At 37.7% G+C, this 14,881-nt stretch overlaps 1 protein-coding gene across 5 annotated transcripts in view; it reads right to left on the bottom strand.

Moving 5' to 3' along the window:
- The window catches only part of fmnl1b (formin-like 1b), a 39,656-nt gene extending 24,775 nt beyond the window's left edge, over positions 1–14,881 (bottom strand). For 2 of the 5 annotated variants that reach the window (XM_034311206.2, XM_034311310.2), the window contains exons 1-6: positions 14,298–14,881; positions 7,108–7,191; positions 4,004–4,084; positions 3,479–3,552; positions 2,453–2,536; positions 1,172–1,294 (exon numbers count right to left, since the gene is read on the bottom strand). In XM_034311206.2, coding sequence (XP_034167097.2) covers positions 1,172–1,294; positions 2,453–2,536; positions 3,479–3,552; positions 4,004–4,084; positions 7,108–7,191; positions 14,298–14,453 — 602 coding nt within the window. In that variant the 5' untranslated portion in view covers positions 14,454–14,881. The remainder of the gene's footprint in view (positions 1–1,171; positions 1,295–2,452; positions 2,537–3,478; positions 3,553–4,003; positions 4,085–7,107; positions 7,192–14,297) is intronic. The other 3 variants (XM_034311174.2, XM_034311273.2, XM_034311164.2) reach the window with 2 other exon arrangements.

Genomic DNA, 14,881 nt, shown 5'->3' with positions numbered 1-14,881 from the left:
CTAAAATGCACTTGTTAAGAACACTGCACTGCTTTTAGTCTTTGAAAGTGGAAATCAGTGATATCTTTATCATAGTGCACACCTTCACCAGTATATATTGCCAAACCTTTAATATAAAGTTTAGCATTTCATGCTTTTGTGTCACTGTGCAATATGCCACCTACATCCTGTTCCTTACATTTAGAGAGCTAGAAGAAAAAATACCTCACATTTTAATAGCGAGTGGAAGTGGTTTTTCAAATACCAATATAACACTTGGCCGATATTAAGGATGCACAGAGACAGCGCAATAATTTCTCTATTTAAAAATTACATTGACAATCATGTTCTAATAACTACACCCACAATTTTACTGTTACAAAGTGCTGCCACTGGAGACTCCTTCCAGAAGCTGGTAAGTGAACAACTGGTAGCTGCTATAATGCAAGTGATAACAGGAACTAACTTGTTTCAGAGATGTTGCAAACATTAAATGTAAAACATACAACGTAACAAATAAAACGTTGTAACTGTTGGCAAATTGCTGTGATATCAGGGGAACAAAACACCTTTAGGACATGCTCTTTTTGGAAAATAACCAACTTCAGGGTGGTAACAGTCACTCCACTTTGCCATATCACACCACCCTGTTGTCGATCATTTTGCAATAACAGCATGTCCCTCAATGTTACTCTTCTCTCTAAAAGCTCCATCAGTGACAAATTCTACATATTGCCAGGTATGTTTTCTAAACTGTGGTTCATATTTCATTCAACCATCATCATTTCACCATGAAAATGTCCAAAGCTACACCTTAGTCCACTACGTAGGCCACAAGTTGTCTTCTAAGGGAACGTGTGCGTTGTTTGGACATGATGGGATTTCATGTGTGTGCTAAAAACTTCTGTAGTAAAAACTACTACTGTTCCTCAAGAGGTGTCATTAAAAAAATTTGCAAGCACATTACACACATATCTCACTGTCATGTTTAGCAGTGGAATGCAGCTAATCCGGATGCACATAGTTGTGCTGTGTGTGTGTGTTCTTCTCCTCCACCCTTAAACACTATGCTAATAAACATATAGAAGCAAGAGGTTGTAGTTTATGACATGTGTCATGGAAATCAAGAAAATCAAGTCCCCAAGTGTACATGCAGGAGAGCATGCAGGAGAGCATGCTGGGAGCGACTGACCGTGCTGCGTAGGAGCGGTTGGTGTGTGAAGAATTGTGAGTAGGGGAGTTAGTGGCACTTGATGTCCCGTCTTCTGCCGATTTCTCGTCAAAGCTCCCATTATCCATGCAGTCCAAGTCATACCTACAAAACACATTTACATTAAATAGCATCCAAAAGTCTACATCTGAGAACTGCTTTCATTTTAACAACAGCTTATACAAGTATGCCAAATTATATTTATCAAATATAATTCCCAACATAATCTTTTTTTATAAGTAAAAACAAATATATAACTGTTGTGTGAGGTGACGATGTTGTTTTATGTAGCACCAAGGTTCTGGAGAAACGTTGTCTCATTTCACTGTGTACTGCGTCAGATATATATAGTTGAAATGACAATAAAAAGCCTCTTGACTTGACTTGAAGCAGGGAGTCCACTCTTATTATCAAATATTATGGTTATTACAGTTATACATCTATTCCACTGGTAACTTAAATTAAATGGATATTAAAATAATACCAAGTTGAATGCAACTTTAGTTCTAATAAAATACAAAACAGTGTAATCATTTTTATGCATTTGACATTTTATTTATTATTAATTAGACTGATGTCATGATATCATGACCTTAATTCAGTATCTTGTGCCTACTATTGATTGTTAGTGCATGACATAAAACAATGAAATGCAAAATAATAGGCTGTGCTGGATCAAGTGCTATTTTATAAGCTGCTGGATAATGAGAGTGGAAACCATATTGTTCAATTAAACCAAATGTGCAGTGGTTAATGTGATGCCTAATAGATGTTTCTTTCACTGCTTGCCATTTTCTCCATCATATTATCAACTTCTTCGTCTTTTTTTATTTTTCATTATGAAACTGTCTCTTGCTTTTATGTTGCATCACATTACATTTGACTCCAAACAAAAAACATCATCTGCTTCTTCAGTCTGCATCTTCTGTCCCATTTTTTCAGGCTTAAAGACGTTTAAGTGTTTATGTTCAATAGCAATGGTCTAGATCCTATTGAACATTCCTGAATGGTGAGCCCAGAAAATCAACTTATGTAGCTGAGGAACTCAACTCTGACCACGAGGAACTTTCTCACCATAAACGTTGACATAACTTTTGAACATATGGCACCAACTCTGAATATGTCCCGATGTCTCAAATAGAACCCTGTTTATGATTTTTTAAAATTTAAAGATTCTCAAAAACGTGAATGCTGACACACTGATACCTTTTAAAAGAGCTAGCTTGTTGATTATTGTTTAATAGTGGATGTAAGTGTACATACGGCACAGCGCGCTGGGCAAAGGAAAGATACTCGACTAGAACATCCAACCCCTTGTTCTCCTCATTGAGAAATTCTTGAGCCCAGCTAAAGAGAGAGAGAGAGAGAGAGAGACAGAGACAGAGACACAGAGACTCTGTTAGACAATTATACCATTTTGACAACACTGTAATTATAAGCAAGTGAGGACATTTTGGACATTTCCAAAAATATTCTCACCACTTAACAAGAAGAATGATGTTTTGCTGGTAAAGGTCATTCCAGCACATCACCACCTGTTTTTTTTATATGTTTTTTGATGTTGTAAATGCTGATATGGTAGATTTATTAGCTAGGTTTAATGTTCTAGCTATAAGTGTACATCATAAAAATATATTTTGCAAAACAAATATGACATTTACATTGTCATATTTTACATATGTTTACTTTGGTCTTTATGTTTAAGCATTCATCATTAAATTTGACAAATTTGGTTGAATCGGGTTTTGAATTTAAATGGCAAGCACATTATATACAATACAAATCAATTAAATGTAACTTTTCATTTTATGAAAACAAAATTGCCACTAACTCAAAATTCTTTTTGAGAATTTCATGTAAGAAATAAAACACTCCAGGTGTGCTGTTATAGGGATATATAGGGTGATGTGACGAAGTGGAGTTACTGTTACCACCCAGGAGTTGATTATTTTCCAATAATAGCATGTCCCAGAGTGTTTTACTCCTCTTATACCACAGAAATATGCCAATGATTACTTTTTAAATAATTAAAGAACAACATATAGTACCTTTTCACCTGTTAATAGTTACGTTTAATGTTGTGGAACATACACAAAACAACATCATTGATTAATTTCCTGTAACATCATGCCCCATCCTGTTTCACATAAACAATAAAAATGTAACATTTTGGCTAGTCTTCTCATCCACTACAATTCCATTTTTCCCAGTTTCTTTCATGTTTAATGGTTTAATTCTGTATGGTTGTGGTAAATTCTGTGTGTGTGTGTGTGTGTGTGTGTTTCTTACCCAATGTGATTGGTCCTTAAGGATATTTCCAGTTCTCTCAAGACTTGGGTGGCCTCTTGTACACGTCTCTTAAACTGGCACACAGTTAATGAGTACCATTAATATGCATGGCACACACTATTACACACATACACGTATTGCTATATTTGTGTGTGACAGTTATGTGTCAAGGTGACTTCAGTTTTACTGTATTTAGCCTTTAATTTTACTTTTTACATTCTCTCATGCACAAGAACAAATATAAACACACTAAGTGATTCCTAATACACTGAAAACATAATGAGCTGATTTTTACTGCATTTCCCTATTTAGGCACCAATATTTTTTTCCCCTCCATGTGGCCCAAAGATATTAAGGAGACAAAAATACTGTATTAGCCTCCCTAAGGCAAATACAACTGCACTGCCAGGAAGAAATGAATAAAATCACACAAATGCCCACCTAAACACGCACACACACACACTCAGCAAAAAAAAAAAATTAATAATAAAATTTAATCTCTTCCACACACACACATACACACACCTTCCTGCTGCCTCCTTGCTCTAAAAAGCTCTTGAGTTTCTGCACGTAGGCCGATGGTGGATTCTTTACCTGAAAGCGCTCCTGAGGAGAGATAACACACACACACACACACACACACACACAGTTAAACACACACACAGTTAATGCAGTGAATGTGTGGGAGGTATAAAACACTCCAATTATTGAAAAGAATGCATGCACACACACTGATATGTAGGACAGAGCAGACACACTGCGTTTCATCTAGGACATGCCTCTACAGTTGAGCATAATGAAAAAAAAAACTGAAAGAGAGATAATGGTATCTTTTTGATACTATTTTGAAATAATTTTATATACATTATTTGCATTACCATTCTTGAGCTACAGTAAAAGAGGCACACTGTAAGGCATAACTAATGTGTTAAAAGCATACCACTAAAAAAAAACCCAGTGAATCCCAAAATATCTTGCAGAAGCATCTACTTTGAAATCTACCTGAAATAAGTGTAAGCATCAAAATATTTCTTAATAGGTCTTGCCAGGTCTTCTGCTTTAAAACATTAAATCACAAACCAACAAAAATAAAACCATGCAAAATAGTGGAATTGAAGCTTCACCTTGCACATATACAGAAAATTCTCTATATCCATTATTTAATTGGTTTGAAAATAATAAAAAAATATAAAGAAAAAAACCCTATTATGAGCAGTGTCTGTATTTGACTCAAACTGTCAGACTAGTAGTTGTGAGAGCATTTTCTACCTTTATGAAGTTCAATTTAAGCCAACTTCAAACTTCGTATATACACGTAATACTCTCACACTGACTTTACCTCTCACACCAAAAACGCTAGTTCCTGATGTCTGTGTGATCGGTAAAAGTAGAGACTTGTTGGAAGTGGGATGTCCAGCCACAAGCACCTGAAACCAGAAAAGGTCTCCATTCACGGATGATGAAGGCCAAGTGAAGAAGGAAACAAATCTACCTACAGGAGCTTGCCGTCAATCATGAGCCAATCCAACAAACATTAAACTTTCAGTTCCTCAGCAGCAAGGGGAAACTGCACCAATCCATCTGCCTCCATTAGCCCAAGACTGAGCCTTTAAAATGCTGAATCGATCCCTTAAACTTCCCCTGATACTGGCCACTGCAAAGACCAGCAGAGTGGGTGTATCACAAAGACACAAGAAAATGACTTCCATTTTTACAGTATATTCTGCTTGTAGGCAAAGCCAGGGCAAAGCAATCATGTCACCTTTGCCTTGGTTGGTTGGCAAAGTCTTGGAAGTGTATATAGGAATGGATCTAGACTGCACTGACATCTTCAATTCTCTAAAGGAGGCACTATTGTTGCAGTACTTGGCCTCAGGGAATGGTTACTGCAGGCTCTTGTGACAAGTTAGGTAGCACCAAAAATTCATGCCTTGGTTTTGCATCCATTGGAATGCCACTAAACAAATCTGACTCTACTATACACTCTCAGAAAATAAGTCATACCTTTCCTGGTGGTACCCTCAAGGGTATATCTGTTGCACCTTTAATAAGTATCTTTCACCTGGAAATGTCGATATAGTTTACTTGCAAAAGGTACATAAATGGACCTTACACCACAATACAAGGCATTGCCCAAGGCCTAAGCTGCAATTAATGTTCTACAGCCCAGTGATCTGCCATCTATCCCAGACACTTCCCCTGATTCTAGCCCATTGCCCCAAACCAGCACAGTAGGTGTACCACAAAGGCACAAGAAAATTACCTCCTCCATTATTATAGTCGGACTATATGAAAAGCCAGAGCTAAAGTGGGCATGTCAGCTTTTGTGTCAGTTGGTTGTCAAAGCCTTGGAGATGTATGCAGGAATTGATCAAGAAAAAACTGCTCTGACATCTTCAACGCCCCGAAGGATGCACTATTGGTGACCTATGACAATGTACCAGAAACCAAAAGTTGAGAAATTTCATGGAAACTATGACCCCCAGAACAACTCCGCTGGTACTGTCCACTGCCTGAGGACATATTCTGCCAACCTTGGAACTGCTTTGTGCCCCTCCTTATGACCTCAGGACCTAGGTTGAATAACATGAGCTAACTGGACTGACAGTAGACCCCATGCATCCATTCTGAGAGGTACTAGAGACCACAAGGATACAGCAGGCCCTAAAGTTAACCAAAAGGGAGAGGGGGAATACCAATCTGGCCAGAAAGTCTTGCTTCTCCTAGATGTCTCCACTAAGAAGCTTTTTTTTTTTTTGCTTTTTTGTCATTTCTAACCTAGGTTTTATCACTTGGAAGTTGTATATCATTTCCAAGTCAACCTCATAAAGCAGTGAAAGTAAAGGAAGGTGAAAATGAAGCAAGCCTTGCTGGTGCACAAAGAAGAAGAACTGGTGAAAGAAGTTTGGAGACAGCATGGCCCAGTGGACGTAGACCACAAAACCAACATACATCATGTCCTTACTGAGTTTGCAGCTATATTGCAGTAAAGGGAGGGACCAAGTACTGAAGTGCACCAACCATGTGAAGTACCAATACCTGTCGAGTACTGGGTACTTCAAGAACTGGTAAAAGGGTTGAAGACAGAGATCACCACCACAAGGAAATCGGATGCAATAGAACCATCTTCAAGTGAGTGAAACAGGGATCCTTGTTTGGTCTTTCATGAACTGACTGCAGCCAGCCTCTCAGTTTGATGCTCATCCAATGCTTCATATTGATATGACAATATGGGTACATACATTACAGATTAGACTGTGTTTTCAACTGAGGCCCAGCAAATACATTCTCTTCATTAATCTTCTCAGTCTGTTCCAGTTAATAGTCATGCCCTTTAGTCTACATAGTGCCCCACACAGCCTTACAGTACCTGCAAGGAACTGAAAATGCATCCATAATGGCCTGGGTTTGCATAAGCCCAAGCTTGCAGAAAAGGCAGAAGACTTCTTGGTGGAACCAAAAAAATGCATGGTTTCCATGCCACTAACAATATGGCCACTGTAAGACAGAGTCAGCATTTATGTCTGTCTGATTCTGCATTTATGTCTCTTAGGGTTCATAAGGGGCACCTCTCTAATGCTAAACAACAGTCCTGAATTAATCAAGAATGTATGTGTGGACGTGCTTACCTGGTCACAGACTAACTCCCATTTCTTCTCGCTGTCGTACTGGAGGAGCAGTTTCACTTTATCAGGAGGCAGGTTCATGGAGTTCTAGACACACAATAAGAATGAATGGGAAAGAGAAATTGGAAATCACATTTTTTCCAGCTTCTTCACAGAACTAAGGCATTTAATGGGGCAAAATCAAATATTTCTTCTCTTGTTTTTCTTATTTTTCTAGTTATTAGCCTTAGTTTGCACCATGCTTGTGTATATCTAATCTGTCCTTGCAAAACTGAGCATATACTTCAGCAATTCAAATCCATTTTCTTTTTTTTATCTACCCAGGAGGGAAATCACTAGCCTGGATAACTAGCAGATTTCCTGTCTGGGCTATTGGTGTTTATTCATAGTTTTCCCAGCAGACAAGCAGGTTTAGTAACCCAAAAAGATGGAAAAAATACTACTTCTTATTGGCTTTTGCAAAACAGAGGTTTACATTTTGTGTGTATATTTAAATTTAATGCTATTCATGGCAAACTGATGCACTTTGATGCAATAACTACAGTGTGCACTACTCATGCAAATCCCACCACTTGCAGCACTACACACAGGCTCAGGCATGATCTAGCTGACAGTAGAATGATTTTTACTATGCTGATTAATATGTAACGTGGTAGTAATGCACCAGTAGCACGGATCATGAACGTGCAGCTATGTGGAAATAAAAAAATTTCCAGTGCAATAGTATCATATAAGTGTCAGTCACATCGCAGTTAAGCATATCAAGAGACAATAAAAATGCTAGCCAGACACATGTTAATGTTGTGTACTTAAGATGCCTCCCAAGATGTTAAAGGATTGTAATTTTTGAGCATTTCTCTACATAGAAATTCTTCTTATTACACTTTTTATGGATCCCAGTTTTCCCAGAGGTTGCCTGTGTTCACTATGGATCAAGTGTGTGTGTGTGTGTGTGTGTGTGCGCGTGCATGAAGTAATTCCTCTAATGAAAACACACATGTTGTTCATTCATTATTCAGGGGGTTGCCGTAAGAGCGAGTAATATTGCGACCAGAGATGATCTACAGTTTTAAAAGGAGTTGAGTCAACATGCACACACACACACACACACACACACACACTAGTTCCATAACATACAGACTACAAATCCTTTACTGTATCAGGTATAACACCAAGTAAACTTCAAGACAGATAAATTTTTTGCAGACCTGCAATATTTCCCAATATATAAACAAAGTAGTTGTTCTCCTTTAAATGGGTAGAATACATTTGAAAGAATATTTTATCACCTCAGTGTACAACAGAAGCGGGTCTAAAAATGGTAACAGCTCCATTTGAGCTCCAGAGCAGTGGTGGCTCAACGGTGAAGGCTATGGGTTACTGATCAGAAGCCAAAGCACCACCAAGCTGCCACCGCTGGGCCCTTGAGCAAGCCCCTTAACCTTAACCAGGGGTGCCGTTGCATGGCACAAAAAGCATATGCAAAAAAAATGGGGCAGTGACTCAAGGGTTAAGGCTCTGGGTTTCTGGTCAGAAGGTAATGAACTTGAACATATGTTCTAAGAGACAACGAAAACTAGCTAGCATTCAAATAAAATATTATTTGGTGTTCTGGTGTTCTGACTTTCTATTGTGCTGAAATGCAAACTTCCCTTCACAGACTCTCTGAAAAAACAAATCATCTTTTAACAGGTATTTACTGAGATGTAGCATGTCAACAACTCCACTTCAACCAGAAGCTAAAAACAGGTTTTATGTGCTTGACAGATCGGATGTTCAGGCTGAAGAATCTTGCTCACTTTTGTTCTTCAGAATTCTCAACATTTTTTGATGGTACCTCTTGATGTCTGTAGAAAAACACAGCATGTAAAGGACTGATCTGCCAATGAGGTTACTACTATCATCAGGCTTGTTTTTTTCAGGCCTGGGCTGCACTATCTAGTCTGGTTTTTAGCATTTGAGTTGGGACAAGGATTTTTTTTTCTAGTTTTACTCTGTATTTGGCACCATCTTTCTTGCCCTAAACTCTATCTAGTTTCCCAGACTCTGCTGATGCAAAACATCCCCACAGCATGATTCTACAACCACCATGCTTCACTCTGGGGATTGCTGTTCTCAGTGTGATGAACAGTATTTGTTAAATTTTGGTCTCATCAGTCGGCATAGCAAGGGATCAAAAATTATAAGTGTTATGGCTAAAGTCTAGATGTTGGCACGACTATAATATAAAGAGCAGAAGTATTTCAAACTATTTCATACACTGCTTATTGTTCTGAAATGGTACAGTGACCTTGTCATCGACAACTCAGTCCACTCTCTACGTATCTAAAAGAAGGACACCAGAGAACCAGAAGGAAACCCGCTCAGACAAAGGTGAATCATCGTAAAATAATTTTGATTACTCAATTTAAAAACGCAGCATGATATTGCAGCGGGTACCATCGCCACCTCACAGCTCCAGGGTCTCCAGTTCGATCCTGAGATTGGGTTACTCTGCCTCTCTGTTACCCTGTGTCCATGTGGGTTTCCTCTGGGTTCTCCAGAGTCCCCCCACCTCCTAGGACCAGGTGTAAACAATTATAAACAATATGAGTTAGTCAGGATTAGAGTCAAAAAATCCTAATTAAATTAAATTCTATTCTGTATAAATTACATTGCTTTTTAAAAATGGCCACAAACCCACAATTCTCCTGTGGAACCACTTTTACTTTAAATTACCTTTAAAAATTGGGCACACGCCCACACATGTTCCTGTGAGTGTGGTCTCATTAGCATAGTGCTATGGCCTGTATTACATATCAGATCCGTGGGAGAAGATTTACTGATCTGCAGCAATACACCCTTAGGATAACGCTATGACACACTTTCTTGATTTCTCATTCTGCCAGGATTGCACAAGTTCACTCCAGACACTCACACACCCATTTGTTTTTGTTTTTTTTAACATCCCCCAAAATAGTTCTGTTCTTCTTCTTTAATAGGACATGAGAGTGGGCAGCAGAAGACTCGACGACAAACATAATGTCTATTTCTCTCTCTCTCTCTCTCTCTCTCTCTCTCTCTCTCTCTGTGTGTGTGTGTGTGTGTATGTGTATGTGTGTGTAAAACACAGCTCATTAATCTTTCTTCCGCTTGGGGCTAGAGATAGATAAATAATGTCAGATCAATAAACAAATATCAGCGTTGCAGGAACAAGGTCTTTACTATTCTAACACACACACACACAGTGATGATAGCTGATTAATTAGTAAGGAATAAAACACTTCAGGGCATGCAGATAAAGGAAAATATTCAACGACACAATTGTGTGAAGAAGCTGATTATTCTCCCATAACAGCATGTCCTGAAGTGTTTTATTCCTCTTATACCAAAGAAATTTGTCAAAAGTAATAGATTTTTGTTAAACATTGACACATCATACTTTTTATCCATTTTCAGTTACATTGAATGTTGTGGAACATCCATGAAAGCTAGTTAGTTCCTGTTATCACAGCATTACATTATAGCATTTGTTAATAAGACAAACAAAAAATGCAGCTTGTCATGTTACCGAGAACCTGGAAAGATTTTCCCAGCTGTAAAAGTTACAGCTTTACGTCTGACTGGCACTGACACTGGAGAATCCTTCCAAAATGTTACATAAATGTCTTCTCAAAGAAAATGTCATTATATACTTTTTAACATCCATTTACATAGAAAGTCCATCATGTAAGTCCCTGTGTAAGTTGTTACTGTAGAAACGAGCGCATTAATATAAACCTGTGCTTTGCTTGGGTTATCGCTTCCTAGTACTCCTCATTTTTTAATAGTGTTTATCTTGTTCTGATTTCGACAATCACTTTGGATATTGGGCAAAAAAAAAATCCTTGACACTCTTCCTGAGCTTTCCTTGTTACAGATATAATCTTGTTTAAGATATTTGGTTTTAATAAAGGATGAAATCAAAACTGTTGTTGGACTCAGACTTTTGGGGCCTTATGTTACAAACCTCTGGGGAAAAAAACTGCACCAGGGGTATAAAATCCATTAGTTATAAACCATCCTTAACCATGTTTCACTCCATTAACTGATTGGGCCCTTTGGATAATTAAATGTACCTCTCTCTTAAATAATCCCCTCTACTAATCTCTAATGAGATTCTATTGATTATGAAGCATATACATGCATTTCCAAGCAAAAGACTTATAACAAATCAAGTCAAATACGCATGCTGTTTTTGCTTTTCTGGTCACCATGATTGTAAAGAGTGGTTATTTGACCCAGTCTGGCCATTCTCATCTGACCTCTCTCTCTTATTAATAAGGCAAGATTAATAAGGCATTTCTGCCCACAGAACTGGATTTTTTTTTTTCAGGAGATCAGCAGTTTCTGAAATACTCAAAGCAACCGACCTGACATCAACAACCATGGTGCTGTCAAAGTCACTGAGATAACTGAGATTTTTTCCCCACATTCTGATGTTTGACGTGAACATTAACTGAAGCTCTTGACATGTATCTGCATGATTTTATGCATTGCACTGCTGCCACCTGATTGGCTGATAAGCTATATGTGCAGGTGTACAGCTGTTCCTATTACAGTAGGCAGTGAGTGTATAATTAATCACTATAATGATCACTACATCAGTGTAATGCAAAAAATAAGTGTCCACTACTACAGAACATGTCAATGTTGCTAAACTCACAGCTACAATTTTGAATTAACACCTAGGCTTGGTTCAATATAAATAAACACTGTTAGATTTAATAATAATTCAATAATAATAATTGCTATTTTGGTAGCTGTAAGTCTAAAAAGTAATATATGAGTAGGGTTAGGTCTGATCCATGGGAGCAACACAGTAAAAATACGAGCGGTACTGACTAGCATGCCTGCTTGATTTATGTGTTGTGGTTAGCACAGGGACGAGATGATTTGATTAATATGGAAAGCAGCGCAGAAAAAAGCCACATGGTAACTGAATGTGACTCTCCACATACAACAGCTGTGCCACAAGCGAACTATATACGATAACACAAAGATCGTAATTACATTAAGCACATAACAGTCGTGATAATTATCCTGAACTAAACTCAGGACAAAACAAATCTGTGGGTTTTTTGTGAGTATTCTAGCTATACAATATTGATAAACAAAACATTAGCACAACAATTATATACAAACACCATGCAGTTGGCCAAGTGTATCCAGTATACACCAAATGCTATTGTGTATCAACAAAATTAATGTTATTTATTGCAGTTCCAGTGTTTATTTTGATATTTTTTAAAACTACCAGTTCTGCTTTATGATATTCTCTATGTAAAGGAGAAGCATCTGCAGGACAGTTAGCGATGCTCAAATAGGTCCATTCTCATGCCTTATTAATAAAAGGATAAATATGGTGTTCCTCAAGGCTCAGTACTAAGACCGCTCCAGTTTTTGGGAGATATCTGCAGAAATATAATACATGTCCATTGCTAAACTGATTATACACAATGGGCCGTATTCATAGTCTGAAAGTGACGTCAATATTTACACAGGAAAAGTTCCTCGTATTCAGAGTCGGGTTATACAACTGCCTACGTTGATATACTGGGATTATTAAAATTACCTATGTGTAATTCATGACTCAGAGTTTGCCCCTCTGCAGTAACTCAGTACCTTCATCACACCACCCTGTTGTTGATTATTTTCCTATAACAGCATGCCATCAAGTGTTTTATTTGTTATCTGTACAACAAGTAAACATATTATTTTTACTGTATTGCAATTCTTTTGTCTATTGATTTTACATTGGTTATTGGCTCGTTTACACACAAATCTGCTTTGTGATTCTTAGAAAATGCAAAATGCTAGCAAGGTAACATGCAGACAGTATCACTGGCATGTCTAGATTATGATGTTGATGTCACAGACTCACTATGGTACATATTGTTCATACTTCCACAGAGATCATCTGATGATCTTGACTGGATCTGACTGGTAGTCCAGTAGAATCCTGTTTTGCATACACATGCATGCTTTCAGTCTGTGTAATGCAGCTTGGATTCCTATCCACCGTTTTTGTATGCAAATATTCTTTTGCAACTAAGGAACCGGAACTGAAATATCAGGAAAAATAAAGCCTAAATCTTTCTGCGTTACTGGGGTTGACACGTTAACAAAAATGATAGCAATTTTAATATTTTAATAAATATAATGTGCATTCTAGTTTCTCTATGACTGTGTTTGACTGGTGATTACATCAATAGTAACCACTTTTAGAGATGAATATAAAAAATTTTTCCTTTTAAATATTTCCTGTTTACATTTTTGTGCACATGCTCTCTTTAACATGACAAGCTGTATTATTCGCATAAAGATAAAGTAAAGAATAAAGATGCTGGTGATGAAACGGTGTTTAACGCTGCTATAATATAAGGCTTAACAGTCAGATAACAGGCTGCTATAATATAAGTCATAACAAGTTAATTGTTACGACATAAGTCGTAACAACTAACTTGTTACATGGACATCGCACAACATTAAAGGTGCATTAGGCAATATTTTCGACTTTTGGGAAGTATATATTGTGGATTGGAAGTATTTATTTAGTATGTTTCTTGTTGTTAAGTTTTTTAAATTTTTTTTTTCTCACAGGAGAATGACCTGGCTGCGCTGGACACTTGCCGAATTCAGACTGAGATGGGTGGTCTCTATAAAATGATTGGAGGCCCATCCAAAGACCCAAAGCCAATTTTCCAAATGGGTTTTCTAAGCCTTGTAATCCAGGTGTGCTGATGTCATTGCTTAAACCATCATTTTTTATAATGTTTTTCATATTTTTCCAGGTTAGTTGTACTAGTAAGAAAAACAAATATCTATTTGCTATTGCACCTTACTATTACACCTTACTATTACACCTTTAAATGTAACTACAAATAGATAAAAACAAATGAAACAAATGAAAAATTGTAATATAAGTTGTATAAATTCTATAAATTTTAACAGTCAAGTCGGATTTGGCACAAGTTTTCAGGCAAACATCATACATTATCATGTATATGTAAAGGACAACAAGGCAAAGTCACATATCCCAGCTTTAAGGTGCTCGTGTTGCATTCCGTTTGTCATTCAGGTTTCTTGTTAAATTTGTCATTTTGTTTTGTTAAATGTTGTTATGGTCATAGAAAGCAGTAAAAGCACAGAAACATGTATTGTCTGGTACTCACCAGGACCAAGCTGAACCTCTCCTCCAGCTCCTCTTCTGAAGGCAGGGGCAGCTTAGGTCCAGGAGGTTGTTTCAAGCCCCCGAGGCTGAAAGAGTTTTGGGCCCCTCTCACTTCTCGGCTGGGCGACACCTCCATGCCGCCTGAAGCGTTCCCCATGGTTCTTTAAATCAGTCGTGCAACCTCATGCACATGAGATGAGGACACTGTCTCTGATAGGCTCACTTGATTCACTTACGAAACATACACACATAGGAGCACAGGAGCATCATGATATCCAGTCCAGAGGTCCAAGTCATGAACAGAGGATCACAAAGTGGTAGAGTAGTAGTGAACTATTAATCCCTTATAGAGCACCATCCTTCTAAAGAAATCTGAATATGGAATAATAATGAAATGAAGACAGCTAAGGAATCACATGTTCTGTCTGACTGGATCTAAATCGCATCTAGCATCCTGACTTTGTGTTTAATCTACCAGTAGAGCAAGCAATATACTAAAAAAAAAAAGTGTCGGAACAGGACAGGAGATGACAGGTGAGGTAGAGATGATCCAGCCTTACTCTGAACACTCACTCTGTGCCAGCA

The sequence above is a fragment of the Pangasianodon hypophthalmus genome, chromosome 1 (genome assembly GCF_027358585.1).
Source record: "Pangasianodon hypophthalmus isolate fPanHyp1 chromosome 1, fPanHyp1.pri, whole genome shotgun sequence".
NCBI classification, from domain to species: Eukaryota; Metazoa; Chordata; class Actinopteri; order Siluriformes; family Pangasiidae; genus Pangasianodon; species Pangasianodon hypophthalmus.
Note: the sequence above shows the minus strand (reverse complement) of the source record. Positions and strands in the feature narration are given on the sequence as shown.